This window comes from Acanthamoeba castellanii (assembly GCF_000313135.1).
Source record: "Acanthamoeba castellanii str. Neff unplaced genomic scaffold scf7180000084776, whole genome shotgun sequence".
Lineage (NCBI taxonomy): Eukaryota > Discosea > Longamoebia > Acanthamoebidae > Acanthamoeba > Acanthamoeba castellanii.
In genome coordinates, this window is record NW_004457586.1 from 617,988 (window position 1) to 643,487 (window position 25,500).

Sequence of the window (25,500 nt, forward strand, 5' to 3'; positions counted from 1 at the left end):
TGGTACCCTCCCCGCACGCAATTTTCATTTTATTCACCTTTTAGCTTACATCTATCTACGTGGCCTCACCAGAGATGCACTTCCCGCACGACTACCCCTGGCGTCCGCCCAAGGTGAAGCTGGAGACGACCGACGGTGATACGGTCCGCTTTAATCCCAACTTGTATGCAAGTACGTACCTAAATGGCTGGTGTAGCTGGTACTTGTTGATCATTTTTGAGCTGAGCTAATCCTCAACCTGTACACAGATGGTAAGGTGTGCCTGTCAATCTTGGGCACATGGAGCGGCCCCAGCTGGACCGAGATCCAGACCATCCTGTCGACCCTCATGTCAATCCAGTCGCTCATGAACGAAAAGCCCTACCACAATGAACCTGGCCATGAGGTATGCCCCTTTATTCGCCTCGGTACCGCCCCAGCTCGACTGCTCACTTGTCTGTGCTGTGTCCAGGTCGAGAGAAACTCGCGTGATGTGACGGACTACAACGACTGTATTGAGCATGAGACCTTGCGGGTAGCCATCATCGGCATGATGGAGAACCCCACCACTCCCGGTACACTCTCTAGGCAAACTCTCTAGGCAAAACGCGTGTGCATGACTCCAGGCAAGCACCAGCTGACATGCAACACTCTACCTCCAGATTTCAAGAACGTTATGGAGGAGAGCTTCTTGCAGAACTACGACAAGTACATTAGCTGGATCGAAAAGCGCAGAGAGAAGGACGGCAGGCAGATGAGGGTGCCAGACTCTTGAATGACGTACACGTATAGTAGACGACCAGGCTAATGAGGTGTTGTTGGTGCAGGATCCGTTTGGCGAGAGTAGGGGCATGTTCAAGTACAGCAGCTTCGTAAAGCCACTCGAGCAGTTGAAAGCCACGGTGGAGAAGCGGAGAGAGGAAGCCCAGAAGCAAAAAGAGCTCGACGCACAGAAGGCCGCGGAAGAGTCAGACAGCTCCGACTCAGAGAGCGATGAAGAGGAGGAGGACAATATGGTGACCGTGGCTACGACCACGACCACCACCTCAACCACTCCCTCCCAGCCCGATCAACCCATCCCAGCACTAGCGGCTCCGACCATTGAGGTAACCGTCAACGACGCAATTTGTTGTTTGGCCTACAGCAGCGTCCGTACTGACCGATTTGTTTCTTGTGGTCAGGCCGCGGCGATGGACATCGAGGTCAGCGCTGCCGCTGCACCAGTCGGTTCCGCCCCGGTCCCGACTCAGTCAGCGCAGGCTGCTGACCTTTCGGCTTGGCTTCCGCACTCGTCCGCCGGGGAGGTCGACCCCGACTACCTGCTGGCGCTGCAGCTGCAGGCCCAACTCGATGGCGACGCTGAGTTGGCGCAGCAGTTGCAAAACGAGACGCACCATCATACTCCCGGAGGTGCGAGCATTTCGATTCTGCAGGCGCACAGTGACCTTGGCGACGTACTGACGGGGTACTGAGCGGTTGCTGCACTTTCCACCACAGGCCCACCTGCCCCGAGCTATACGGCCGCAGCGACCCCGTACGTTCCGATCAAGCCACCGACCATGGCGGAGCTCATGGCCCAGGGAGCTGGCGGCGGCCACCACGCCCACCCGTCGCAGGGCACGGATGGCGCACAGGACCCGGACTACGACCCGGCCATCGTGTGCCTCATTTGCAAGCAGTCGCCCATGTCCTACATCGTTCTCCCGTCGTGTGAGCAGCCCCACATCTACTGCTATTCGTGTGCCGAGAAGAGGTACACGCGTCACACATCTCTTTGCACTCACTTCACGCGGCGATTGAAGCTGACATGAAAGCGCCCTACCTCGGTTCGCAGAGCGAAAATGCCCAGCGACAGAAATGATTACAACAGATACGGCTTTGGACGCGGAGGCTTCCGCAATCGATACAGCTCGGGCGACAAACAGGTTTGTCTCCATCTAGCAGGGAGCTGCCTGCCATTCTTACCACTGCATTGTGGGGTAACCATTTTTCCCCCCTCCGTGTGCCAGGCCCTTACTTGCGTGCTGTGCAGCGCCATCTCGCACCTCGATGGGCTACAAGGTCTGAAGTCGCTCAAACGGCACCGCAAGAGGAAGAGGGAGGGTGTCAGCGATGGTACCATCGAAGCCACTCGTGTCGTCTGTACATCCGTATATGCCTGACCCCGTTGTTATTGGTGGCAGGCTGGTGTGCCGAGCACAAGGAGGAGATGTCCCTCTACTGCATGGACGACAATCAGCTCATCTGCCTACTGTGCGCCGGCACCTCCCACGCCAATCACGCCTACGAAGCCCTCGAGACGGCCCAGCACAAACTGCTGCCCCAGGTCAAGAACAGCCTCAAAGAATTGGTACGTTCCCTTGATTCGCCGCTTCCCATGCACGCGACACAGACACAGACACACCACGCACAAACGCACACAAACAAACACAAACACACGCACGCACGCACGCGCACTATATACAACATTATACTAACCGAATTGTTATTATGCGCCGTGCAGGAGGGGAAATGGGGCAAGTTGGAAGCGTTCGTGAAGGAGGTGAAGGAAAAGGAGCACAACCTCGCCGTTGACGCCGAAAGAAAGCGGAAGAAGGCCAAGGAGGAGATTGACAAGCTGCGCAAGCTGCTCGACGAGAAGGAGAAGGAGATCGACCATGCCATCACCAGCGTTCACACCCAGAGGCAGCACTCGCTTGACGCCAAGGTGACCAAGGCCAAGGCCGCCCTGGAAAAGATCCCAGGTACGAAACACTGCTAGTCTTATCGCCACACTCAGGCCTCAGTTTCTCATCATTGTCATCATCTCTCCACAGCCGCAATCACGGCCGTGCAGAGCATCATCGACGAGAAGTCGGCTATGCCGTTCCTCCGCAAGTACGAAGACGGCGAGCAGGACGCGCGCGAGCTGTGCAACGTGCCCGTGCCCACCATCGGTAAGTCCTGCCGACCGCCCACAGAGAGGCCAACTCGCCCAACTCACTCACCTTCTTCGTCTGGTTGGGTGCAGGGCGGAACTGGTTCAGCATGCCGGGTCTCAGGGTGGACCACCTCGACCACATCATCAAACAGTCTCTCAAGTACCAGGATCTGGGGTTCGTCCTACTGCTACCCCTTGATCGTGATGGTTGAGCCCTCATCGTAGTCATCGCTGACATTCTCTCTCCTCTCAGCGACGCACACGGCATGCCCTACGGCGTACCCCACTTTGGCGGTGGGCCGGTGCCCTACTACGCCGGCGAGGAACAGGACAACGACGACGACGAAGACGACGACGACGAAGACCCCCAGTACAGTGGTTTTGAGAAGCCGCTGGATGACGAGCAGAGCAGCGACGACGCGGTCAAGGCTGAGGCCGAGTTCATGGCCCTCGAGAAGGCCTTGCTCGCAGCCGTCAGTGGCGCTGGCGGACCCCCACCCCAACAGTGACCGCACCAACAGCATCCAGCCACATCTCGACGCGCGCTCCTCCATTCAGGCCTGCCACAGGGAACATGAATTGGGCTGCACTGAGCGGCGATGCAGTCCCATTTTGGCTTAGAACCACCACACCCTCGCCACCACCTCGAACGTGAACGTCTGATGATGGGAGACAACGCACACAACGAGAACACTCATAAAAGGTGCGGCTCAATGCTTTAAAAGCGTTCGTTCCATGGCGTGGAACCTAAAGAACGTACAAACGCGCGCCCGTGGGCCATCACTCATCGGCGCAGAAGAGGGAGTTCATGCGCTCGAGGGTCAGCTGATGAATATGTTCGGTGTCCTCCGCCTCGTAGCCGGGGGTGAGTCCTGGATGCAGGCAAAGAGAGAAAGGAGGAAAGAGGGAGGAGACGTCAACGAGAGTAGACACGGCACGAAAGAAGGTGTCTTCTTCGTTCGTCTTCGTACCGATGGCTGTTCCATTGAGCTCGATGATGTACTCCTGGCCGTCCTTGGCTGCGCGTGGCGTGGAGCGTGTCAGCAGTGTGTGCAACTCGAGCGACCAAAACGTGGGTGCATGGAGCGTACCTTTCAGGGCATCGACGGCCAACAGGTCCATTCCGCCGAAAGCCTTGGCGCACTCGTCCACCCACAGCTTGTACCTCTGTAAGGTCGGCAAGGAATGGACAAGGGTGAGAAGCCTCGCCTTCTCTCCCACTCTCTGTGGGAGCGGGTCGTACGTCGTTGATTTCGATGAGCTGCAGGTCGGACCCGCCGAACTGGGACTTCCAGCCGCTGCCCGTGTACACCTTCTTGTACACGCGGTAGTGATTGCCGATCTTTTGTACCCTGAGGCCGTACTCGGCATCGATGAACGGCTGTGCGTGTGCGTGTGCGTGTGCGTGTGCGTGTGCGTGGCCAGTCTTAGTGATTGTGAGCTTGGTGGTCTTCACATATCGTGGTGTACCTCGGAGGTGCAGTAGTTGTTGTTGAGGGCCAGCACGGTGGCCATGTCGCGGAAGGCGGCGGTCTCGTCAAGCTTGATCTTCCCCATTCCGGCGTGCGCGTGCGACACCTTCATCACCGCCGGCATGTCGGGCGTGATGGCCATTTGCCTGCACACGCGTAACATACGCGTTTGTTTTCTTAATATCGTGCACGGTCACGTGAACGAAAGAGTGCGTACGTGTGGGAGGAGTAGAAGTTGATCGGAATGAGCGGGAACTTGTCCGCGCCGACCCTCTTCTGGATCTCCCGCAATACGCCGTACATGATCGGCCTCTCCAGGTTCCTGTCATTCCAGCGTGTGCCGCGCAGTGTGTCGCTAGTGAGACACGTGGGCGCATGCACGCGCTCACGTTCGGCTCGATCGAGTGGCCGCTCCACGCACGTACATGTATTCGGATTGGAGAGTGTTGATGGCGGGCACGCCGGCCATCATGAGTCCGTAGAGCGTGTTGCGGTTGTCCGACGCCGGGGTCGGTCCGCGCACCTGGTTCCTGATCAGCAGGAAGTCTTGACTCCCCCAACAGACAACAGAGCCACACAGAAAGCTGACGCGTTAGCTCGTGCTCCCTCCTGTCTCAGGTGCTGCGTGCGCGCGCTACTTCGACACGTTCTCGAGAAGACGGAGGAGAGGTACCAGGTTTGACTCCGAGCCAGTTGGGACGCGTGACCTTGCCCTCGCTCTCCCTGATCGGAGCGATGCTCATCATGCAACCTGCGCGCAGGGAGGAACATGCGTGCGCTGTAAGTCTCCTCCGACGTTCGTTCGTTCGTTCGTTCGTTCGCGCCGTTTGCACGACGAATGGCCAGTGTGTGGTGGGCTGGTACCAGCGTCGGAGTAAACGGCGACTGAGGTCTCCATCCACGACGCCTGCACCACTCGAATGCGGCTGCCGTCCTTCAGCCTTGAGGTGTGGCGTTGTGTTGCGTTGCAAGTGAGTTGGTGAGTTGAGGCCGTGGTGTGGCGTATTGATGGGCCGAGGCGGGAATCGGGGGTTGATGGGAGGTGCCGGCACGCACCGGTCGTTTTCAAAGAGCTTGACCCAGTCGCTCGTGACCCGGCCATCCAGCACGATCAGCTCCCTCACCCTCTCTGCCGACGACGCTGGGTTGTGAATTATTATTTTGGGTTAAATCAATAAATAAATAAAATAGAAAATGAATTGAATAAAATTTAGGTAGTGTGCCGTACAGCCAGTGGCGTCCGTGGCCTTCTTCTTGTCCGCCTTCGAAGGGTGTTTGCCGCTCTTCTTCTTGTCCTTCTTGTCCTTCTTTTTGTCCACTTTTTCTTTGGCCTTCTCCTCCTTGGCGCTCTTCTTCGCTGCCTTGTCCTTCTCCATCTTTGTCTTCTTGTTCGCTTGTTCTTCTCTCGTTGACCTTCGACTGTCAGTCTGACCACAGTGACCACAAGGGAGCCTGCCCCAATCAGCTTCAGCGACCTGTTCGCCATATTTGTTTTGGTGTTTCTATTATTTGTAGACATAAAAATAAAAGGAAAATCATGGAAAATGGAGGCACCAGCCGCTCAGATGAAGAAGGTGGGCATTACAGGAGCCACCGGGCGGTTGGCGACAATCCTCATTCGCCAACTGAAGGATGAATACCAACTGAAGCTGTTCTCTTTTGAGAAGCCCGAGTGTACGGAGGAGTTTTGATCCTGCCCCACCCAACGCAAACACTAACCTGGCCACCTGTGCTCCCCTCCCACAGGCACCGACGCTGAAACGCTGCAGACCGAAAAGGAGACCTACGACACCACTGTCGTCGACCTCAGCGACCGCGACCAAGTCAAGGGTACCGCATCCATAACTTCTATCTACCCTGCTGGTCTCACTGTGGCGCTGGTCAGGTCTGTTCGAGGGCTTGGACGTCGTGATCCACCTCGCGGCCTACTCTTTGGCCGTGCCCTTCCCCGAGCAAGGTAAGTCCCAACGCCGCAACATGGACATGAGGGTGAGAGCGAGCGTTGGGTACCGATAGTTGATTGTTGAATTTGAGTTGGGGTGGCCCAAAGGCCGGTGAGAGAAATTGGGCGCCGAGGTACGGGTGAGGGCGCCTCTGGCACCACGCTCTGCTAACTGGATGGGCAGTTGGCAATCAGCAAAGCGCACGAGCATACCTCAAAACGGTCACAGCTGCGTGCATGTTTGCCCCAAGCGCAAGGATGATGATCCACCTTGCCTGCCTTGGGGCCTTATATACCCACTCCTGTGTTGGCGATGTTGGGGTTGTGAAGATTCTCTGCTTTGTGGTCAGAACGTTCTTCGTTCATCAACTTTTCTTGGCGTTGGTCGGAATTCAGTTCTTGAGTTGCGGTCATGCGCTAACGCAACCTTGCACAGGACCGCACGTGGTGTTCAAGAACAACGTGGAGGCGACTTACCATGTCCTGGAGGAGTGCGTACGCGCCAACGTGAAGCGGTATCGTAACCAATCAAGAGCACCCATATTTTGGCCTCTGCTCACGACGCAGTGGAGGACAGATTCATCTTCGCCTCGACCAACCACACGCAAAATGGGTCCATGTGTGCCGATCCTGCCAAGCCAGGTACATAAGACTCGCACTATGGGGCCAGCGACTTGATGATCTTATCAGTCTTGTTTCCACCATATCAGAATCGCTGGACGTGGACCGCATCAAGCCTGGAACAGTTCGTCTTGGAGTATGAAAGCGCACCCAATTCACTCTCTGATTGCCCTTTTGTGAAAGCTCACCATTGACGTGTGCTACTTTCATGTTTTTTAGGACTTTGTCTTCCCTGACTCGCTCTACGCCGTGTCCAAGACCTGCGGCGAAGACCTGTGCAAGCTCTTCTCGCTCCACAAGCGCATCGAGACGGTCGTGTTCCGCATCGGATGGATCAGATTGAACGGTACGCTGTTGCCATTCACCAGTGATCAAAGGCTATTAGCTCACTTATTGTAACAGATGATCCCTCCGACTTGAAGGGCACTATCAACGAAGCTTACATGCGGGCAATGTACCTGTCGCAGCGCGACGCCGGTAACTTCTTCAGGAAGGTACACACAAGGCCAGCCTCTGTGTGCCATCAGCCTCTGTGTACCATCACTAACCCCAGAGTCTATCGCGCCTAGGCGATTGAGGTCGAGATGAAGCCTGCCGCTAGTGGCATTCCCTTCATGATCGCCTACGCCGTCAGCAACAACGACGCCAGGGTCTACGACCTCGAGGAGACCATCGCCACCCTCGGCTATGTCCCTCAAGACAACTCTGAGGCCTACTTCCAGTAGCCGCCCCCACCTTGATCTAGAGTCAACAAGGTTTGGTGAAGTGGGGAAAGACAAGGGAAAATAACAGATGTTAAAGTCTCCGCCACCAGCAGCTGCTGGGTGTGACGCTCGCTGGCGTGGCTCAACAACAAGTTGGGGCACCAGCGACTCGCTTGATCCAAAACACGACTAGATGAATGATCAAGCGAAGCATCGCGGCAGAGAGCTGAAAGGGCTGGTGGCGGTGACTGCGGCGCGGGGGGCGCTGGACGTGAAGGCGCTGTGGGCGCGGGTGGTGGCGCTGGTGCGAGCCCACCCGTACGTGGCTGGGGCGACCACGCTTGTTGCCTTGGCCGGGGCGTGGGCCGTCTACGAGGCGTACTTCGCCGGTCCTGCCCGGCGCAAGCGGCGGGAGCAGGAGCAGCGTCGAGCCCGCGTCCACGCTGACTCCCCCTTCGCCTTGGGATTCAAGAATTGCCCCGAGGTGCCCACCACCCAATCTGTCAGAGATGCATTATTCATTAGCATTAATATTATTTTGCTTTTATTTTTTTAATTGTTCCAAATTGTTTATTATTTCGGGACTATTTCCTAATATTCAAATCTTATTATTCTAATATTCAATACTTGGGCAGACGGTGGAGGCGATAGAGCTGGCAGTAGAGGGCGAGATCCCGCAATGGCTCGCGGGCAAGCTGTTCAGGTCGGGTCCCGGCACGCTCGAGGTGGACACGGAGCTGGGCTTCACCTACCTCGTCAACCACTGGTTCGACGGCCTCACTGTACGTCGCCGCCCGCTCCGCACCCGAGATGGGCAAGCCATGAGAGCAGTTGTAGCTGATTGCGAGAGCCGTGGCGTATCTGATGAACTAGATGATGCACGGGTTCGAGATCAAGGAGGGCCGCGTGCTCTACGCCAACCAGAAGGCCGCGCGCGAGCTGGAGAACTACATCGCTCGCCATGGCGGGTATGTGCTCATCTTAACGAAGCTAAGCCAGCGCTTGAGCTTCGTGTAGGCTTATCAATTTTTTCCTCCGGGATGCAGCGACTTCATCACGTTTGGCCCCGATCCGTGCAAGTCGACGTTCGACAAGCTCTCGTCCATCTTCTCGATGTAGTACGTGACGATCATCTTCTGCTCGCACACCTCTTCTTGGTGATCGTTCATTACCCGCCCTTGACAGCCTCCCCGCGGATCCGCAAACGGGAGGCGATGCTATCAATATCGGCGTTACCATCAAGCGAATCCAGGGTGCGTCTCGGAGAACCGCACGCGCAAAACACACACAAGACACACACACACACAAACGCACAACACACACAACACATGGCTTATGTAGCTTCGCGCAGGCCAACTCTACAACCAAACGGACGCCAACATGTTGATGCCGTTCGACCCACAGACCTTGAAAACCTCGGGCAAGAGGGCAACTTTCGAGCAATTCGACAAGCGGCTGAAGGGACCCTTCTCGAGTGCGCACGGCCAATACGACGCCACACGCAAGGAATACGTATGTGCGTTCTTGGTTTTTCGTGCGCGCTTTGTTGTGATTGTGCTCATGCGCAGCCACACACACACACACACACACACACACACACATACCACGCCAGATCAACTACGTGTGCGACATCGGGGTTGGAGCTACGTACACCATCTTTGCCATTCCCGATGAGGCCGAAGCACGCGTGCTGTGCACCTTCAAGGCGCCCAACATTTCGTACATGCACTCGTTTGCTCTCACGGAGAACTACTTCGTGCTGCAGGTAGACCGACCATTCGGCCTAATAGACTCACACTCTCGCTTGGGCTCTAACATCGCTGTGATTGCGTTGCGTTGTTATGGCTCGCTTGCAGGCGTGGCCCCTGTACATCAGTGCTCCCAAGCTTCTTTGGCACAAGGCGGTCCTCGAGGCCATGAGCTGGCACGGAGAAGACAACGCCAGGTACTAGGCGCCTCCCATCTATCATAGTGCGTCGGCGATAGGTTCGCTCACCCAGTGGGACCACCCAGGTTTTACGTGGTGGACCGCAACACGGGCGAGCTGGTTCACGCCTATGAAACTCCAGCAGCCTTCTGCTTCCACAACATCAACGCTTGGGAAGAAGATGATGGTAACACACAAACACACACACACACACCACACCAACGATTGCTCATTTTGCCCACCACACGATTGCAGGCAACAAGATCGTGATGGACCTGACGCTGTACGATGACAGTTCCCTCATCAACGACCTGCTGATCGACCGCATCCTCTCGGCATCGCCCAAATACGAACGCGGCGCGCTGGTGCGATTCACGCTGAAGAACGTCCTCCGACCCACGCAGCCGCGCAAGGTCAAGAAGCAGGTCGTCTACGCCAACACCGTCGAGCTGCCGCGGATCAACGTCAACTGGCACATGAAGCCCTACACCTATGTCTACGGCATGTCCATGTCCGAGACCGACACGTCGTTCCTCGAGCGCATCATCAAGTTCAACGTGCGGACGGGCGAGAAGTTGGTGTGGATGGCTGAGGGCCTCTACCCCGCCGAGCCCATCTTCATCGCCGCGCCCGGTGCCACCGACGAGGACGACGGCGTTCTCCTCAGGTTAGCACACGACCACACGCAACCGCACACGACCGCACACACCTGATCATAAGTGGTGTGCGCGTAGTATTGTGTTGAGCGGGGCGACGGCCAAGAGCTTCCTGCTTGTGCTGGACGCCAAGGACCTGAGCGAGCTGGCGCGGGCGCAGTTGCCCCACCACATCCCCTTTGGCTTCCACGGTGCGCACTACCCCAGCCTCCTCCTTCTCAGCTTGTTCAGGGCCTTGACCAATGGTGTTATTTGGGCTCTTCACCAGGCAACTTCTTCGGCACAGAAGAAGACACCAACGACACCAACCACCAGGAGGCCTCCGAAGTGGCCTGACCGGGCATTTATTTTTTACCCCGAACCAATAGCAAGTTTTTTCCAATTCGGTACAATCGCCCTAGTGGTCCTCCAAAGGACACACACGGGCCAATAGCCTCTTTTATTTGGGATACCTCCTCACCAACTTGAAAGCCCACTTCGACAAGGTCTCTTTACACACTCGCACTCACGACCAGAACAAATTATGGCGCACCAACCCAGTTCCATGCCCCACACGGCCGTGGACGAGATGAAGGAGGCACTGGAGCAGGCAGCGACGCCGGCGCTGAAGGCGATGGGGCAGGCGGTGGCGCTGGTGCGTGCCCACCCCTACGCCAGTGCGGCCACGCTGGTGGCACTCGCAGGCGGCTGGTACGTGTACGAGACCTACGTACACGGGCCGGCTCACCGCAAGCAGCGGCAGCTCGAGAAGCGCAGGGCGCGCGTCAACTTCGACTCAGCCCTCGGCCTCGGCTTCAAGTCCTGCCCCGAGGTAAACCCCCCAGTATTATTTATTTACGAATTTATACTCATGTTTATTAACGTGTTTTTACTTTTTGAGAAGAAATAGCTGAATTTACAAATTGGTTATTTTATTTATAAATACTTGTGGGCAGACGTTGGAGGCGATAGAGCTGGCAGTAGAGGGCGAGATCCCGCAATGGCTCGCGGGCAAGCTGTTCCGCTCGGGTCCCGGCACGCTCGAGGTGGACACGGAGCTGGGCTTCACCTACCTCATCACCCACTGGTTCGACGGCCTCACCGTACGTCGCCGCCCGCCCCAGACTCCGCAGACACCCTCCAGGCCACCAACACACTCGTGTGTGTTGTGTGTTCTGTGTTATGTGCTGCGTCCAGGTGATGCACGGGTTCGAGATCAAGGAGGGCCGCGTGTTCTACGCCAACCAGAAGGCCGCGCGCGAGCTGGAGAACTACGTCGCTCGCCATGGCGGGTATGTGTGTGCATCGTCAACCAGCCATTTTCAAGAAGCTACTAATTCTGATGATGCACATCCCCTGCGTCACCCACAGAAAAAATTTCACGTTCGGTCCTGACCCCTGCAAGACCTTCTTTAGCAAGCTCTCGTCCCTCTTCTACAGGTTCACCACCCACCACCCACCACCACCACCTTCTCCTCTTCCTCCTCTTCTTCCACATGGCCCTTGTGCCTCATTCAATGATGTGGCCTTGTGCAGCGAGACCAAGGATCCGGAGACGGGCAGGGATATGAGCAACACCGGCGTGACCATCAAACGGATTCAAGGTCCATCCCAGCTTCGTGTGTATCGTCTTGTTGCGTGTGTAGTCGTGCGTCGTGTGTGATGTGTGATGTGTCGTGTGATGTGTGATGTGTGTCGCGTGTCGTGTGCCGTGTGTGCCGTGTGTGGTCTCACATCAAAGCACGCGTTGCTGTGTGTTCGAACAGGGAAACTTTACAACTGCACGGACGCCAATTCGCTGGTGAGCTTTGATCCGCAGACCCTGAAGACGAGCGGCAAGGAGGAGCGCTACTCCAAGTTCAACCGCGACATCAAGGGTCCCCTCTCGGCCGCCCACGGCCAGTACGACGCCGCCCGCGGTGAATACGTACCATACAACGTTCCACCCTTCAGATTTCTTCGCATGAGCCACTGATTGCGCACTCACCGCACTCGCCCCCCCCCATGTGTGTGCTGCACACGCCGTACACAGTTCAACTTGGTGGCCGACATCGGAGCGACGGCGGTCTACACTCTGTTCGTGGTGCCCGACGAGGGCGAAGCGCGCATCCTGTGCAAGATTCCCGTGAAGAAGGCGTCCTACCTTCACTCCTTCGCGCTCACCGAAAACTACTTCATCCTCCAGGTCCGACACACCCCAATCGCCTCCCCCTCTCTTCCCACCTCTTCGTTCTTCGTTCTTTGTTCTTATTCTTCTTTTCTTCTTTCTTTTTTTCTTTTAGGTGTGGCCGCTGTTGATCGATGCTCCGAAGCTGCTGTGGCACAAGTCCGTAGTCGATGCCATGGAGTGGCACGGAGAGGACACCACCAAGTACGACACGACCCCTCCCCCCCCCAAACGTAGTGGCATCGAAGAATAATCGTTGATCTGTTTCTCTTCCCCAGGTTCTACGTGGTGAGCAGAAGCACGGGCGAGGTGCTGCACGTCTACGAGACCCCCTCCGCCTTCTGCTTCCACAACATCAACGCCTGGGAGGAGGATGACGGTACACACACACACCACACGTACCACCGCACACGCACACGCGGGGCTGAAGCGCCATGGGTGCGGTTGTGCGCATGCAGGGAACAGGATTGTGCTCGATCTGGCGCTCTACAAGGACAACGCACCGATCAACGACCTGGTCATCGACAACATCCTCGGGGCCGACTTCCGCTTCGCCCGTGCGCCGCTCGTGCGCTTCACCCTGACCAACGTCCTGCGCGACGCCCGCACCGCACGCAGCATCATGAAGCGCGTCATCTACGACCACACGATCGAGCTGCCCCGCATCAACCCGCGCCACCACATGAAGCCCTACGCCTTCGCCTACGGCTTGTCGGCGCGCGAGGGCGACGCCGGCCAGTTCTTCGACCGCCTGGTCAAGGTCGACGTGCGCTCGGGCGAGCGGTGGGTGTGGGAAGTCGAGGGCCACTTCCCGGCCGAGCCCATCTTCCTCGCCACCCCGGACGGCGAGGACGAGGACGACGGCATCCTGCTCAGGTACTACTCCCTACCACCACCGGCCACCACTTCGCTCACCGTGCGTGTGCGATGTGCGCGTGTGCGTGTGCGATGTGCGCGTGTGCGCGTGTGCGTGTGCTCGATTAGCATTGTGCTGAATGGGGAGACGGCGACGAGCTATCTGCTGGTGCTCAATGCCAAGGACATGAGCGAGCTGGCGCGGGCGCAGGTGCCCCACCACATCCCCTTTGGCTTCCACGGTGCGCACCACCAAGCCCCCCGCCCTTCCCTCACTACCAACACCGCGCGTGCAGTCGTGTCTGTGTGTGTGTCTGTGCTCACCTTGGCTTGGCTTGATGTGGCTCTAGGCAACTTCTTTGGCGAGTACCAGACCTCGGACGTCATGTGATTGCCCCCCCCCCAAACGTTTCGTGCCCAAGACCTTGTCGTATGTACATCGTCGTCATTATAATGACAATAGAGGGGTGGCCACTCTTCAGGTGGCGAACTTCTTCTGTCCGGTGCGCGGATCGATCACGAACCCACCCGCCGCCTGCTTGCCTACGCATTTCCTGTGTGTGTTGTGTGTGTCCCCCAAATGTCGTGTCTTGTTAGAGAATAGGACCACAAGCGTGCGCTGAGCAGGTGCAGCGCGTGCCGACGACGCACCTGCAGAGCGCCTTCTTGTCCGCCGGGCGCTTGACGAAGCCGCTCGTCAATCTCTCTCCGCATCCGTCGCAGCAGAAGCACTCCTCGTGAAACTTGCGCCCGAACAGGTCCACGTACGCTCCTGCGCGTTGTTGGTGTGTGCCGGAGGTACCAACATCGTCGTCACCACCCACCACCCACCACCCACCACCGCCAAACCGAAAAGAGAGGCTTGTAGCGGCCTACAACAAACGCGCACCGGCGATGGGCTGCTTGCATCGGTCGCAGCTGACCGAGAGCAGGCGGTGATAGCAGTCGCCGCAGTGCGGAAAACCAGCCGCCGACTCAGCGATGCCCGACGGGTGCATCCACTTGTCCTCCTTCAGCTCGAACTTGGCCGAGCAGCCCTTGCACACTAAACACGGTGGGGGGAAGGTCAGACCATGAGGTGTTGGTAGGGGGAGAGGGGGGGTGAACCGAAGCATTGGTGATGCCATCGCTTCTCCTTGGAGCCCCAGGGCACGACGGCGTCGGTCTCCACAAAGAACTCCTGACACCCGGCACAAGGCAGGTCCGACGAACTGTAGTTGAACTGCTTCTTCAACGGCGATCCCATCCCTTCTTCCTTCTGCTTCTTGGCGTACGCGAATGAACTGGTTCGTGTCGGCCTCGCGTTGTTCTTCACAAGTGTGAATCGAACTACCAATTGCGGTGCAACCGTTATAATTAAGAAGAATAAAGTAGTGAACTAACTCCAACTGTAAGTGGCTCCTCAGTCGCCCACAGCGCCCTCCTCGGCGCTCTCGGCGGTGTGCTCCCTGAATATGGAGGCGTGGACGTGGGCTGCGGAGGTCGCCAGGTCGGCCACCAGCCCGTGCACGGCCTGCGAGGCCAGCAGATTCGTCGCCCGATGATAATAGTGCTGTGTTGTACGTTGTGAGTGACCAGGCAAAACGCAAACAAGCAACAAAGAGAGCAGCAAAGAAAAGATCTGACGAACCAAAGCGGGAGTGGCGTGGCTGACGGCGGTATCGCTCCCCAGGTGGTTGAGCAGGAGCAGGAGCAGGTTCACGATATCGCGAATGAGGCTGGCACTGATCCCCGCACTGGATCGCGAGTGGCCAGCACACAAGGCAGTGAGTGAGTGGGTGAACACTCGCAAGCGAGGCACATTATTGGTGGAATGAAGAATGAAGAAAAGGGTCAGACCTTGGGTCGGTGTGTGGGAGATTCTGCAAAGCTTCCACCTCGGCGCACAGGGACACGCCCAGGGACACGAACAGGTTTGTTGCCTGGAGGGAGTGGTCAGTCAGATTGTGTGGGGTGCGGAGGGGGGAAGAGGTTAGCTCCCCCTCATCAACCCAAATGGGGCGCACACGCAAGACCACACCACGCACCTTCTCCTTCTTGGAGTGCAGCACTTCGAAGCTGACGTCCTTGTACTTCATCTCGACGAGCGAAACGAGACGGATGACCTTGCAGCGCAGGCGCCGAATCTGCGAAGCCGAGAGAGCCGGCCAGGGATGAGATGGGATGGGATGGGTGGGTGAGTGACAACGGTTCTCGAGTCAAGGTATGGATCGGACATCGTGGCGCGCCATACCTCGGCAGGGTCGTAGTGCTCGGCGCCGAGGTACTTGATGGCCCTGTCCAGCAGTGTGAGGCCTCCATTCGCCGTCTTCTTCAACATAGGCAGATATGAAGGAACTGATGATCGTGTCACACACACCACACACACCACACACCACACACACAACACGCGCACACACACCACACACACACACACACAACACGCGCACACAGTTACGGTTAGCTGCGTCCATGGAACACACCACACCAGCGGCACGTACTTCGGAAAAGATTGAGAAGGATGTCGACGGTGAGCTCCTTGATGGGCAACGAGGTCGTGCGGCCCAGAAACGAGAACAACAGGTTGGTCGTGAACAACGGCTCAAACCTGGCCGACATGGGTGTTATTTAGCTTGACACCAATTGGTCGTAGCAATAAACACAAACCAATCATTTACGTACATAAAACAATGATAAAATAAAATGGAGTAAAGGGGAAGAGCGGGCGGTACTTGTGGAGAAGGTGAGACGGGCAGTGCCAGGCGAGCGTGTTGAGGACCTGGAGGGTCTTGCAGATGATCTCTCCGTGCTTGCCCAGCGATATCTCCCTCCGCTTGAGGACCCGATTGATCAGCAGCCCGAGCAGCTTGGGCACGTGGACGTGGGCGCGGCTCTTGATCTTGGCCTGCTGTCGCCTCTCCCTCGCCGACAACGTCGAAGTTGTCGTCGTGCTGGCAGCGCCATCGCCGCGCGAGCTTTGGCCGTTGGCGGCGACGGCGGCGGTGCTCTGTCGCCCGCGGATGACGTCGAGATAGGGCGGAAGCAGTTGGAATCGGTCCTCGGCGGCGTTCACAGAGGTCTCGCCTCCGCCGTGCTGTGCGTCGTGCTGGGCTAGCATGGCGAAGAAGTCCTGCTCGCCCTCACCGCACGCGTCACCGTAGTCATCGTCGTCATCGTCGAGCTCGCTGTCCTTCCCCAGCAGGAAGAGCGACGCCAGCGACCGCGTCCGCCTGAGGGCCTCGCGCGCCGCTGCCGCCTGCTCGTCGTCCTCCACATCCATCTTCTCCTTGCCCTTGTCCTTGGCCTTGCCCTCGACCTCCATCTTGTCGACCATCCCACCGCCGGTCATCGAGGGCCTGCCGACCAAAATACGCGAGCTGCGCAGGTGGCTGTGCGGCGCCATCCCACCGCCGTGCGTCGGCTCTTCGCCGTTAACCTCGATCTTGACCGGCGGCGGCAGCGGCGCGACGGCGGCAGCAGCAGCCACGCTCTTGCCCTGGTTTGCGGCGGACTCGTTCTTGCGCCGCTCGCGCTCCTCTAGCTCGTCCTTGTCGTCCCACAGAATGGCCCTCCGGCACCGCTCCGACCCATCGACCAGCACGTGCAGCACGCTGAGCGCCGAGAAGAGAAGCGACATGGCCGCCGAGTCCTCAGCGGGGCTGGCCGCCGCTGCTGACGTGGATGTCGACAATTCGCTTCGCTCCTTGGCCTTGTGGTGGTGCGGAAGAGCGCCGCCGCTGGACGCCGTGCGCTTCTTGACGAGCACGATGAAGTCGGAGAGGAGAGGCAGCATGGTGGCGAGCGACGCCCGCTCGTGGAGCACCTTGGCGATGGTCAGCCGCAGCTCTTGCGCCAACTTGCGCCGCTTGTCCTGCATCTCGGTACGCTCGCTCTCGGTCTGCGACTCTCGAAGCGACTGAGACGAGTGGTTCCTAAACAGAAGCAGCACCGCTGGAGAGAAGCCACCACGAACAAACAGACGTGAGCACTGTGCGTGAACATAGAAACTGCAAATAATAATAATAATAATAATAATATGCAATCATCCGCCAGCGGCAAATAATAAATAATATAAATAAATAGAGTGTACCGCTGGCGGATGATTCGGTAGACGCCACGTCAGCGTTGGCCTGCGCAAGCGAGGTCGAATTGGCCGTGTTGCTGCCCAGCAGCGTGAAGAGGTGGCCTGACATGTTCTCGTCCAGCAAGTGATGCAAAATGCCCACTTCCGACTGTCGGAAAAATGACCGGCCAGTGTTGTTAGCTTAAGCAGGGAAAAGGTGAAAGTGCTGCTCGCTGCTGGGCGTGTACGCACCATGCGAACCAGAGGGGCAAGGCCGGTGGACTGAAGCTTGGCCTCCCTGTTGGCACGCTCCTCGGCCTCTCGCGAAGCGCCCGAAGTCGAGGACCGCTTCTCGCGCCTGCTGACGGCCAGCGTCTTGAGGCGTTCGTCGTCGTCGGCTGCCGCGGGACGAGTGGGCAGTAGCTTCCGCTTCCGCTCCTCCTCGAGCTCGGCGAGTAGCCGCCGCTTGGTCTCTTCGGCCCCTGCCAGCTCCCTGTCCTTGAAGGCCAGCTGATCGCTCAGAGTGGTGATTTGTCGTTGCAGCGACCTGCTGTCCTGCACTAGTCGTTGGTTCAGGGTCGTGTTTTTCTCCTCGAGTGTCGCCCGGCTCGCCGTGGCCTACATGGAGAGAGCAACACACACGACAGACACGCGACACACACACACGACACACACGTCAAGCTCCTATGGAGATGATGCAGAAAAGGAAGCACGGGAACCGTACAGACTTGACGTTCTTCTTGAGATGCTCGATACTGGCCTCCTGCTCGGCTTTCATCTGCTGCATCTGCCGTCGCATGGCCATGAGCTCACGCTCCAGCCGCTCCTTCTCCTCTTCAGCTCGGATCTGGTAAGAATAAAAGTTGCGAATCAGCAGCGGTTCGGTGCAAAGTGACACCATCGAGGCTCATAGACCTTTGCCTGCGCGAGCTGGTAGTTCTCTTGCTTGACCCGCGCCACATCGTCCGCTGGCGCTTGGCCTGGCCGAAGAAAGGGTGCGTCAGAAAAAGAAACGAAGGCCCCAAAGGGTGAATGTTTTTCGGGCGTACCTCGCACATCGAAAGCGGGCACTTGGGGCACACTGCCCGCCGATGAGGAAGAGGAGAAAGAAGATGGAACGTGTTCGGGGACGCTGAATCCGGTCGACGCCAAGGGGTTGATGCTCAGTACGTCATCACCTGGGCCAAGGCAACAACAGTGGTAGACACATGGGTGAGGGCGTGAGAGAGCGCAGGCAGGAAGTGAGCCGAGGGCTGGCTGCTACTAACCTTCTGAGAACGTCGATGACGAAGGGACTGCAGCGACTTCGGGAAGAGACTCATCTTTTCGCGCTTGCTTGCCGCCTTCGTGCTGCTCCAGGGCTTGAACGAGGATGAGGTCGTCCAAGAGCCCGCCATCCAACACGATCGGGCCGCCGTCGGGTTCGCGTTGTACGTTCACCGCACCGGCTGCCACCGGTAGCGATGGCCCGGGGTCGGGGTTGGTCTGCGGCACTGCCAACAGCGAATCGCCGCCGGAGGAGAACACGGTCGAGCTGGGCTCGTCCGTGGGCACGGCGTAGTCCTTCTTGCTGTGTCCTCCGCTCCGCGAGGGCGTCCGCGGTTTGTCCGCACCGTCGTAGCCGTTCCCGCGTTTCCGCTTTTTGTCGTTTTCTCCCGTGTCCTCAACGCCCTTGCCCGCTATGTCTGACTCGGCGACGATGGCATCGTACAGCCACCCGCTGTCGTCGTCGTAGCTCTCGCTGTTGCTGCTCTCGTGCTTCATCGGATCGTAGGCCACCTTGGGAGCATCCGCTTGTGCTTCGCTCTCGTCGACCAGCAGAATCGGCGCCTCTTTGTTGCCCTGCTTTTGCTGCTGCGGTTGCCACGGGGCATACGCCGGCTTGGTCTCCTTTACTGTGGCGGTAGCGTGGCTGGAAGGCTGAGGTGGTGGATTTCGGACGTTCTGACGCGCGGCCCCTCGTCCGCGTCCCACAGGCGCTAGCGATGATGACGGTTTGGTCGTAGTGTTGTTGGCAGGTGGTGGGGGCTGGTAGGAGCTTCGCGCGGTCGTGGTGGTCCCGAGCGGGACTGGGCGATAAGACTCGGCCTGCACTTGCCTCGCCTTCTCCTCCTCCTCGCCCAGCGCCAGTGCGAACGCGTAGGCGTCTTCGGCAAACGCGTCCATCTCCGTTCCCGCCGCGCTGGCGCCCTGTTGGCGGCTCTTCGTGGGCGCATCGACGGCGCTCTGGGTGCCGCGGAAGTCGAGGCTCTTGAGCATGAAGCCGTCGCTCTGATCGTCCTCCGAGTCGTTGGTGAGGTCGCACGTGACAACCGCAGCGGCGCCGATGGGCTTGGGCGCGTAGCCATTGGGCGGAGCCGCCGTCGTGGGTCTGTTGGTGTGCAGCGACGTTGACGCAGCAGCGGGTATCGTGCGGCTGGTGATTGGGTTGGGCCGATAGGTCGTCGAAGATGTTGGAGCGGCCGGCCTCAATCCGCCACGAGTGGCAGCGGTCTGCATGGGTAGAGGCTGATGTCCGCCGCCGCGATAGGTGGATGGCCCATGTGAGGGAAAGCCTTGGTGCTGCTGCTGTTGGTGATGATGATGTGTTGTCGACGAAGCGGTGGTTGTGGTCGACGTCGACGTGGAGAAGAGCAGTTGGTTGCCCACCCCGCCAGCCGCGCCACCGGTTTGCTTGGGTTGGAAGTACCCCTCGTAGTAGTTCGACTGGCGTCCACCGGTGCTCCGCCGCTTGGGCGTAGTGGCAGCACTCTGGGCCTGCATCCACTGTGGCGTCTTCCATGGCTTGCTCTCACGCACGGCGGGGCGTCCAGGCGCCGCCACCGCGGTGACGGACTTCTGCGACAGCGGACGAGAGGAGGTACCGGCCGATGTGGCGTAGCTGGTGCTCTGGCCCGCTGCTGCCCCAACCGCAGCCGCTGGACCGTGTGATGTCTTGAGCTTCTTGAAGGGTGACGACGACAGGTCCTGCGAACTCGAGGGAGCGGCAGCAAGGGTGCTTGTTGCAGGTTGGCCACGCTGCTGCCAGGGGGAAGAGAGTTGTCAATTCTGGCACCGTGTTGATTTTAATCAATTTGAATTTTGTGCGTTTTAATGGGCGGGTGGTCGTACTGGTAGTCGCTGGCCAGGGATCTGTTGCTGCTGTTGATGATTTATTGTGGAATTTACGCTCCGTTTGGATGAATTCTGCATGCCCAGAGGTCGCTGCCCCTGCCTAAAACCCGAGTTGTCAGTAGCCATGCCGGCACGGTGGAGCAGGAGGTATGTTATTCACCTGAACTGCGCCATCCTCTTCGCCTGTCGCAGATTCCCTCCCCTCGTGTTGATCTCGGCCAGTATAATTTAGAATTTGTTCTTGGAATCCAGCTCCAATTCCGTGGCATTTCTTGTTTATTTTTCCTTATCTTTTATTCATTAATTCATTGCCAAAGTAAAATGGACAAGACACAGCAGGAAGGTGGCATTGCCAACACGCCGGAGCCACCGTACTATGCCGTGGTGTTCACCTCCGTGCGCAGCGACCAAGACCCGCAAGGCTACGCGGTCACCGCCGACCGCATGGTCGAGCTCGCACGACAGCAGCCGGGCTTCCTGGGCGTGGAGAGCGTGCGGGAGGGCGGCGTCCACGGCCTGGGCGTGACGGTCTCCTACTGGCGCGACCTCGCCTCGATAGGCGCGTGGAAAGCCGTAGGCGAGCACCGCCTGGCCCAGCAGCACGGACGCGCCAAGTGGTACCAGGCCTTCACAACTCGCATCGCCCGCGTGGAGCGTGACTACTCCTTCATAACCTCACCCGCCAACTCCGCCAAGCTGTGACGCACCACGTGGCCCACATTTATTGTGGTCACCAACGACACCCAATTCTTTTGTTTGATGGTGATGAGTTGTTGGTGACATCAACTGGTGGAAGGTTTGTTGTTGAGTTGTTGGGAACCGCTCAGCCCCTCGGAATGGAGGGACGAGCAGGCCACCACTTTAAGTGATGTAGACTATGAACCAAAGACGAAATGCAATGGATTATTAGTACCTTTCCTATGTGTCTCCTCCCCTTCTTCTACTCGCACAGCTGTACGTCTATTGTGGGTCAGTCCTGTCTTTGCTGAACCAACGAAAAAAGAACGAAGGAAAAGAAGAGAAATAAAAACCAGAGGCGTGAACAGGAAGAAAAGAAGAGGGCAAGCTACATTCAAAGCTCTGTTTTCTATGTACGGCCAGTTGAATGTACAGGTCTCCTCATCAGAAGCCCAGGCCCTTCCGGTTGTTCTTCACGATGGCCATGAGCGGCTCCGCGATGCCCTCTCCGTTGGTGCCTACAAAATTTGATTGACACGAAGCATGATCGTGGTGAGCGGCGGATAAAGGTGTGAGGAGGACAAGACGAGAAAGCGAGTGCGTACCAACGAGGCCGCCTCCACTCCAGCCCATGGAGAGAAGGAGACGCGCGCCGATGGTCTCCTGACCCAGGGGAACGGCGCCCTCGCCCACCACCTTGCCGTCCATCTCGCGCTTGGTTGACACAAAGGTTTCCTTGCCCTGCACAAGCCATCGAATGTGAGCGAACACCAACAAGGACCAAGCCAATTCTACGTTAGCACAAGAGGCAAGAAAGCGTACGCCGTCGCGCTTTCTCATGTTCTTCAGCTTCCGCAGTTGCTTGTTCTCCTCCTTCGAGAGCTTCTTCTTCGGCGCTGGTGCGCCGTTGGCGGCCTTAATCTACACACAAACGAACGAGCGTGAGGAATTGCGACCAGGGACCTCGGAGGTCAGGCACAGTGGTCGCTAGTGCAGGTACCTTGGCAGCGCGATTGAGGAATTCAAGCAGCTCGGCTTGAGGAGGATAGCAGGAATAGACCGTCTTGACGAGGGTGGGGAACCGGTGACGTCCTACAGAGAGCATGTGCATGAGCATATCGATGTGGGGGGGACAAGCCCGGGGAAAGCATACCCATCCCATAGCTCTTGCTCTGGAGGTGATACAGCTGGGAGAGCTGGTGGACCATCACGCGCTGCTTCTTGTTCATCGGCGGAAGTTCAAGCCTGAGACAGCGACCGAAGGACATGAAGTGAGTAAACATTTCGTCCACTGCCCGAGAGTGTAGCGCGAGTTCAAAGAGCATTGGGTACGCACCATTCCTTGTCATCGTTAGCGATGAAGTTGCGGATGGATTCGTTGATAGAGTGGACGGTGACCATGCCGTTCGGGGTGCGCGGCTGGCCCTTGAGCGGCGTGCGATCAATGTAGGGCAGTTCCTGGAGAAACACAAAAAGAAAATATTCAGGTTTCAGGTTTCGCTGATGTGGTGCGCGTGAGGCAGGTTGCGTTGCGTACCTCTTCATCGGTGATGGTCTCCTCGTTGAACTCCTGATCGTACCACTTGCCCTTCTTGGTGTACCGCCCCTTTCCGCCCTTTTCCGGCGTCTTCCACTTCTTGTTGTTGTTTTTGTTGCCTCGCTGGTAGGGCGATCCCCGCTGTTCATCCCGGCTGGCCCATTTTCCTCCGCCCGCCTTCTGCAGCCTTTGGTTGAAGCCTGTGCGTCGTCGACGAGCGGATCGACCAGCGCGCACGGGGGAGCGGAAGAGGTGAGGGATAGGGTAGGGTGCGGGTCATGGCGTGCACGCGTAAAGCATGAACGCTAGGCCTTTTGGCTCTTAAAGCTTCAGCTGCGCGCGTTCACACAGACCCTCGCTCCCTCCGTGTGAAGCCTTTGCTTGCACACCACCTCCCACTTTCTGTCAACCCTCTCGCCCGCGCGTGGGGCAGTCGTGCGTGCATGCGAAAAAACGACATCATCACTCTCTCATCGTTTCGTTATTCATGCTATCTCACTTTTCGCTTTCGTTCTTCGCAAACGGAATAATAAATCAGCAACGCGAAATTCACACGTACGCGACACAGATTTGGGACACACAAAGAGCCACAGAGACGAGCAACGGACAGAAAAGGGAACTGCAGCGCACGCGGGAGGGGAGGTGTCATACTTGGAGGCCGGTCAGAACGCAAGAGGGTGAAGTCGGCGTTGAGCACAGCATCGAAGGTCTCATCGTCGACTGCCGCATCGACCACGGCTGCAGCCACAAACCGATGTTAGGCCCCACGAACGCGACGCGACCAATACGGTGGCGAACGTACCAGTCTCTGCATCGTCCCAGGCTGCAAGGCCCAGCGGCGTCTTCTTTGTCTTCTTGGCCTTAGCCCCGGCCTTCTCCATGAGCTTCTTGGCCAGCTCCTTCTCCTCTTCTTTTTCATCGTCACCATATTCATCGTAGATGTCCTCCTCGCTGTCGTCTTCATCGCTTTCCTCCTCGTCACTGCCTTCCTCGCTGTCATCATCCTCGTCGCCCTCCTCCTCTTCGTCGTCGTCATCGTCGTCGTCATCATCGTCCGACAGATGATAGTCATTGAGTTGCGATACGATGTGAAGCAAAAGGTGTTCCTCCATGGCGTCCTCCTGTGGAGCAACGAGTTATTAGGCTTCCCCTAAGCCAACCACAGGCACTCAAGGGCTTGGTGGAGATAAGTACATCCAGGTTCAGATCATCGAGTTCGGTGTTGAGCATGTAGTCGCGGATGAGTTCTTCGTCGAGCACCATTCCGTCGTCCTCGCTGTCTTCGTCATCCATGTCGTACACGAACCCCTTCTTGGCCTTCTTCTGCTGCTTCTTGCCTAATGGATACCAAAGGCCCAGGGAAATGGGTGAACATAAGCGCGACACTCCACCACAGCAGCGAAACGAGAAATGAAGTACCCTTGCCCGGCATCTTGCCCTTGACTGGCGCTCCCCTGCGCATCTCGCGACCGCCTCTGCCAAACAGGAAGTCCTCATCGGCCTGCGCGTTCTCCTCGTCGTCCTCGGAGCTCTTGTTGCGCTGGTCCGTCTTGTCGTAGGCGCCGGTCTGCAACTTGGCGCGCACCAGATCGCGGGTGGTGAACAGCGCAGAGTCGCTCTCCATAGGCTCGAGCCCGATCCTGGTCCTGTTCCTCAGCTGCTTCTCCTCCCACTTCTTGCTCTTCTTGTTGTTCTTCTTCGCCTGCTTATCGTTGTTTCGCTGGTGCGCACCAGGCTTGCCCTGGGCAGGCACGGCGGCGGTCGTGGTGGCAGTGGTAGCGGTCGACATCGCAATGGCCATGCCGCCGTTGTCCGGTTCGACCACGACCACGTCTTCTTGCTCCCGCTTGATCACGACGCCCAAGATGGCCGCATTGGCCTCCTCCAGCGCAGTGTCCGCGGCGGCGGCGGCGTTGAGCGTCTTCTCGGTGTAGGTCCAGTGGAAGTCGGCCGGCGAAGTTGGCGAGTTGGTCACAGCCGCGCCGCGACCGCGACCGCGGCCGCGCCCTCGGCCACGTCCGCTGAAGGCCTCCTGCGGGGTGGTCGCCGAGGGCATGCCAAGTGCGCGCGACGGGGAGACGACCGGCGTGTACTTGGGGATGGCCGGCTCGCTCTGCCAGCGCACCGGGCGTGCGTGGCTGCTGACGTCTCGCTCCGGCGGCTGCTCCAACTTAACCTCCACCTCGAGCTTCACCTCTTGCATGACTTCGATCTTGACCGCCACCGGTGGTGCCGCCTCGTCGTCGTCTGCGTGCTTCTCGCGCTCGTCGTTCATGGTCTCCCCCTTGACGAAGCGCATCATGAAGCTGGATCCCGACGCGCTCGCCGGCGACGCGGATTTGTAGTGCGGAGAGGAAGAAGATCGGAACCCGACGAAGGCGTGGTCGGCTGCCGAGGCATCATCCAGGTCATCATCCGCCATCGACGACTGCGGATTCGATTTGCTGTAGCCCTGGTGCTGGCCCTTGCGACCACCGCCTCCGCCTCCGCTGTTGTTGCCCCTGCCCTTCTTGCCCTTGTGCGCCGCAGGGAACTCGCGGCCGAACTCGCTAAGCTCCCTGAGGGCAGCCTTCGAGTGGCCACTGCTGCTGCTGATGTCGATGGCGGCAGAGCTGGGCGGGGGAGAAGAATCGGACTCTCTCGCGACCCAGTGGTTCGTCGATGCATCGTAGGTCCACAAGAAGTTACCGAACTCCTGGAAGCCGCCCGATCGACTGCGGTTCCTCCTTGGCGCTACAGCGTCGCCCTGGGCAGCGGAACCGTAGGGCGATGCACCTCCCCTGCCTCCGCTCTTCCTTCGCTTGTCGCCAGTGGCCGACTTGTTGTGGTAGTTGCCGCCCTTCCCCTTGGGGCTCTTGGCAAAGTGTCCCCTCTTCATCTCGAGGCGCTGTCCGAACCGCTGTACTT

General features: G+C 58.2%; 10 protein-coding genes across 10 annotated transcripts in view; 5 read left to right on the top strand and 5 right to left on the bottom strand.

Annotated features, from left to right (window-relative positions):
- Positions 1-3,408, top strand: part of ACA1_282180 (Bbox zinc finger domain containing protein) — a gene marked incomplete at both ends in the record, with an annotated part of 3,897 nt that extends 489 nt beyond the window's left edge. Inside the window, 14 exons of the mRNA XM_004344747.1 lie at positions 45-171; positions 249-385; positions 452-554; positions 642-739; positions 807-1,085; positions 1,161-1,389; positions 1,477-1,732; positions 1,814-1,904; positions 1,989-2,094; positions 2,163-2,329; positions 2,483-2,723; positions 2,796-2,915; positions 2,990-3,074; positions 3,153-3,408. Coding sequence (XP_004344797.1) covers positions 45-171; positions 249-385; positions 452-554; positions 642-739; positions 807-1,085; positions 1,161-1,389; positions 1,477-1,732; positions 1,814-1,904; positions 1,989-2,094; positions 2,163-2,329; positions 2,483-2,723; positions 2,796-2,915; positions 2,990-3,074; positions 3,153-3,408 — 2,295 coding nt within the window. The remainder of the gene's footprint in view (positions 1-44; positions 172-248; positions 386-451; positions 555-641; positions 740-806; positions 1,086-1,160; positions 1,390-1,476; positions 1,733-1,813; positions 1,905-1,988; positions 2,095-2,162; positions 2,330-2,482; positions 2,724-2,795; positions 2,916-2,989; positions 3,075-3,152) is intronic.
- A 271-nt stretch (positions 3,409-3,679) lies between these two features.
- On the bottom strand, positions 3,680-5,747 carry ACA1_282190 (Synapsin, ATP binding domain containing protein; the record flags this gene model as incomplete). The annotated part of the gene is made up of 11 exons (XM_004344748.1): positions 3,680-3,771; positions 3,871-3,918; positions 3,991-4,066; positions 4,143-4,280; positions 4,370-4,517; positions 4,589-4,693; positions 4,797-4,917; positions 5,045-5,122; positions 5,236-5,312; positions 5,428-5,512; positions 5,600-5,747. 11 exons carry the CDS (start codon positions 5,745-5,747, stop codon positions 3,680-3,682), a joined length of 1,116 nt encoding a protein of 371 aa, XP_004344798.1.
- A 168-nt stretch (positions 5,748-5,915) lies between these two features.
- On the top strand, positions 5,916-7,659 carry ACA1_282200 (NAD dependent epimerase/dehydratase superfamily protein; the record flags this gene model as incomplete). Its single annotated transcript, XM_004344749.1, has 9 exons — positions 5,916-6,045; positions 6,118-6,201; positions 6,257-6,328; positions 6,750-6,833; positions 6,881-6,955; positions 7,024-7,058; positions 7,154-7,280; positions 7,337-7,428; positions 7,504-7,659. 9 exons carry the CDS (start codon positions 5,916-5,918, stop codon positions 7,657-7,659), a joined length of 855 nt encoding a protein of 284 aa, XP_004344799.1.
- Positions 7,660-7,831: 172 nt separating this feature from the next.
- ACA1_282210 (betacarotene 15,15'-monooxygenase 1, putative) lies at positions 7,832-10,557 on the top strand (the record flags this gene model as incomplete). Its single annotated transcript, XM_004344750.1, has 12 exons — positions 7,832-8,122; positions 8,274-8,420; positions 8,512-8,606; positions 8,685-8,756; positions 8,824-8,891; positions 8,990-9,150; positions 9,251-9,403; positions 9,495-9,583; positions 9,652-9,752; positions 9,821-10,232; positions 10,300-10,412; positions 10,490-10,557. 12 exons carry the CDS (start codon positions 7,832-7,834, stop codon positions 10,555-10,557), a joined length of 1,770 nt encoding a protein of 589 aa, XP_004344800.1.
- Positions 10,558-10,789: 232 nt separating this feature from the next.
- Positions 10,790-13,963, top strand: ACA1_282220 (torulene oxygenase; the record flags this gene model as incomplete). Its single annotated transcript, XM_004344751.1, has 12 exons — positions 10,790-11,032; positions 11,157-11,303; positions 11,398-11,492; positions 11,572-11,640; positions 11,737-11,804; positions 11,967-12,127; positions 12,233-12,385; positions 12,483-12,571; positions 12,646-12,746; positions 12,826-13,243; positions 13,352-13,464; positions 13,827-13,963. The coding sequence occupies 12 exons, from the start codon at positions 10,790-10,792 to the stop codon at positions 13,961-13,963; spliced, it is 1,794 nt and encodes a 597-aa protein (XP_004344801.1).
- ACA1_282230 (LIM domain containing protein) lies at positions 13,701-14,468 on the bottom strand (the record flags this gene model as incomplete). The annotated part of the gene is made up of 4 exons (XM_004344752.2): positions 13,701-13,776; positions 13,874-13,994; positions 14,112-14,267; positions 14,330-14,468. 4 exons carry the CDS (start codon positions 14,466-14,468, stop codon positions 13,701-13,703), a joined length of 492 nt encoding a protein of 163 aa, XP_004344802.1.
- Positions 14,469-14,624: 156 nt separating this feature from the next.
- Positions 14,625-19,763, bottom strand: ACA1_282240 (uncharacterized protein; the record flags this gene model as incomplete). The annotated part of the gene is made up of 13 exons (XM_004344753.1): positions 14,625-14,774; positions 14,853-14,958; positions 15,110-15,144; positions 15,250-15,348; positions 15,456-15,559; positions 15,703-15,809; positions 15,934-17,152; positions 17,292-17,433; positions 17,517-17,882; positions 17,989-18,111; positions 18,180-18,244; positions 18,314-18,442; positions 18,533-19,763. The coding sequence occupies 13 exons, from the start codon at positions 19,761-19,763 to the stop codon at positions 14,625-14,627; spliced, it is 3,876 nt and encodes a 1,291-aa protein (XP_004344803.1).
- Positions 19,764-20,699: 936 nt separating this feature from the next.
- On the top strand, positions 20,700-21,080 carry ACA1_282250 (antibiotic biosynthesis monooxygenase; the record flags this gene model as incomplete). The annotated part of the gene is made up of 1 exon (XM_004344754.1): positions 20,700-21,080. One exon carries the CDS (start codon positions 20,700-20,702, stop codon positions 21,078-21,080), a length of 381 nt encoding a protein of 126 aa, XP_004344804.1.
- Positions 21,081-21,500: 420 nt separating this feature from the next.
- On the bottom strand, positions 21,501-22,873 carry ACA1_282260 (R3H domain containing protein; the record flags this gene model as incomplete). Its single annotated transcript, XM_004344755.1, has 8 exons — positions 21,501-21,574; positions 21,662-21,797; positions 21,879-21,977; positions 22,057-22,148; positions 22,210-22,301; positions 22,393-22,514; positions 22,594-22,793; positions 22,831-22,873. The coding sequence occupies 8 exons, from the start codon at positions 22,871-22,873 to the stop codon at positions 21,501-21,503; spliced, it is 858 nt and encodes a 285-aa protein (XP_004344805.1).
- A 210-nt stretch (positions 22,874-23,083) lies between these two features.
- ACA1_282270 (uncharacterized protein) lies at positions 23,084-25,471 on the bottom strand (the record flags this gene model as incomplete). Its single annotated transcript, XM_004344756.1, has 5 exons — positions 23,084-23,106; positions 23,245-23,331; positions 23,396-23,714; positions 23,788-23,930; positions 24,013-25,471. 5 exons carry the CDS (start codon positions 25,469-25,471, stop codon positions 23,084-23,086), a joined length of 2,031 nt encoding a protein of 676 aa, XP_004344806.1.
- Between the last annotated feature and the right edge of the window lie 29 nt (positions 25,472-25,500).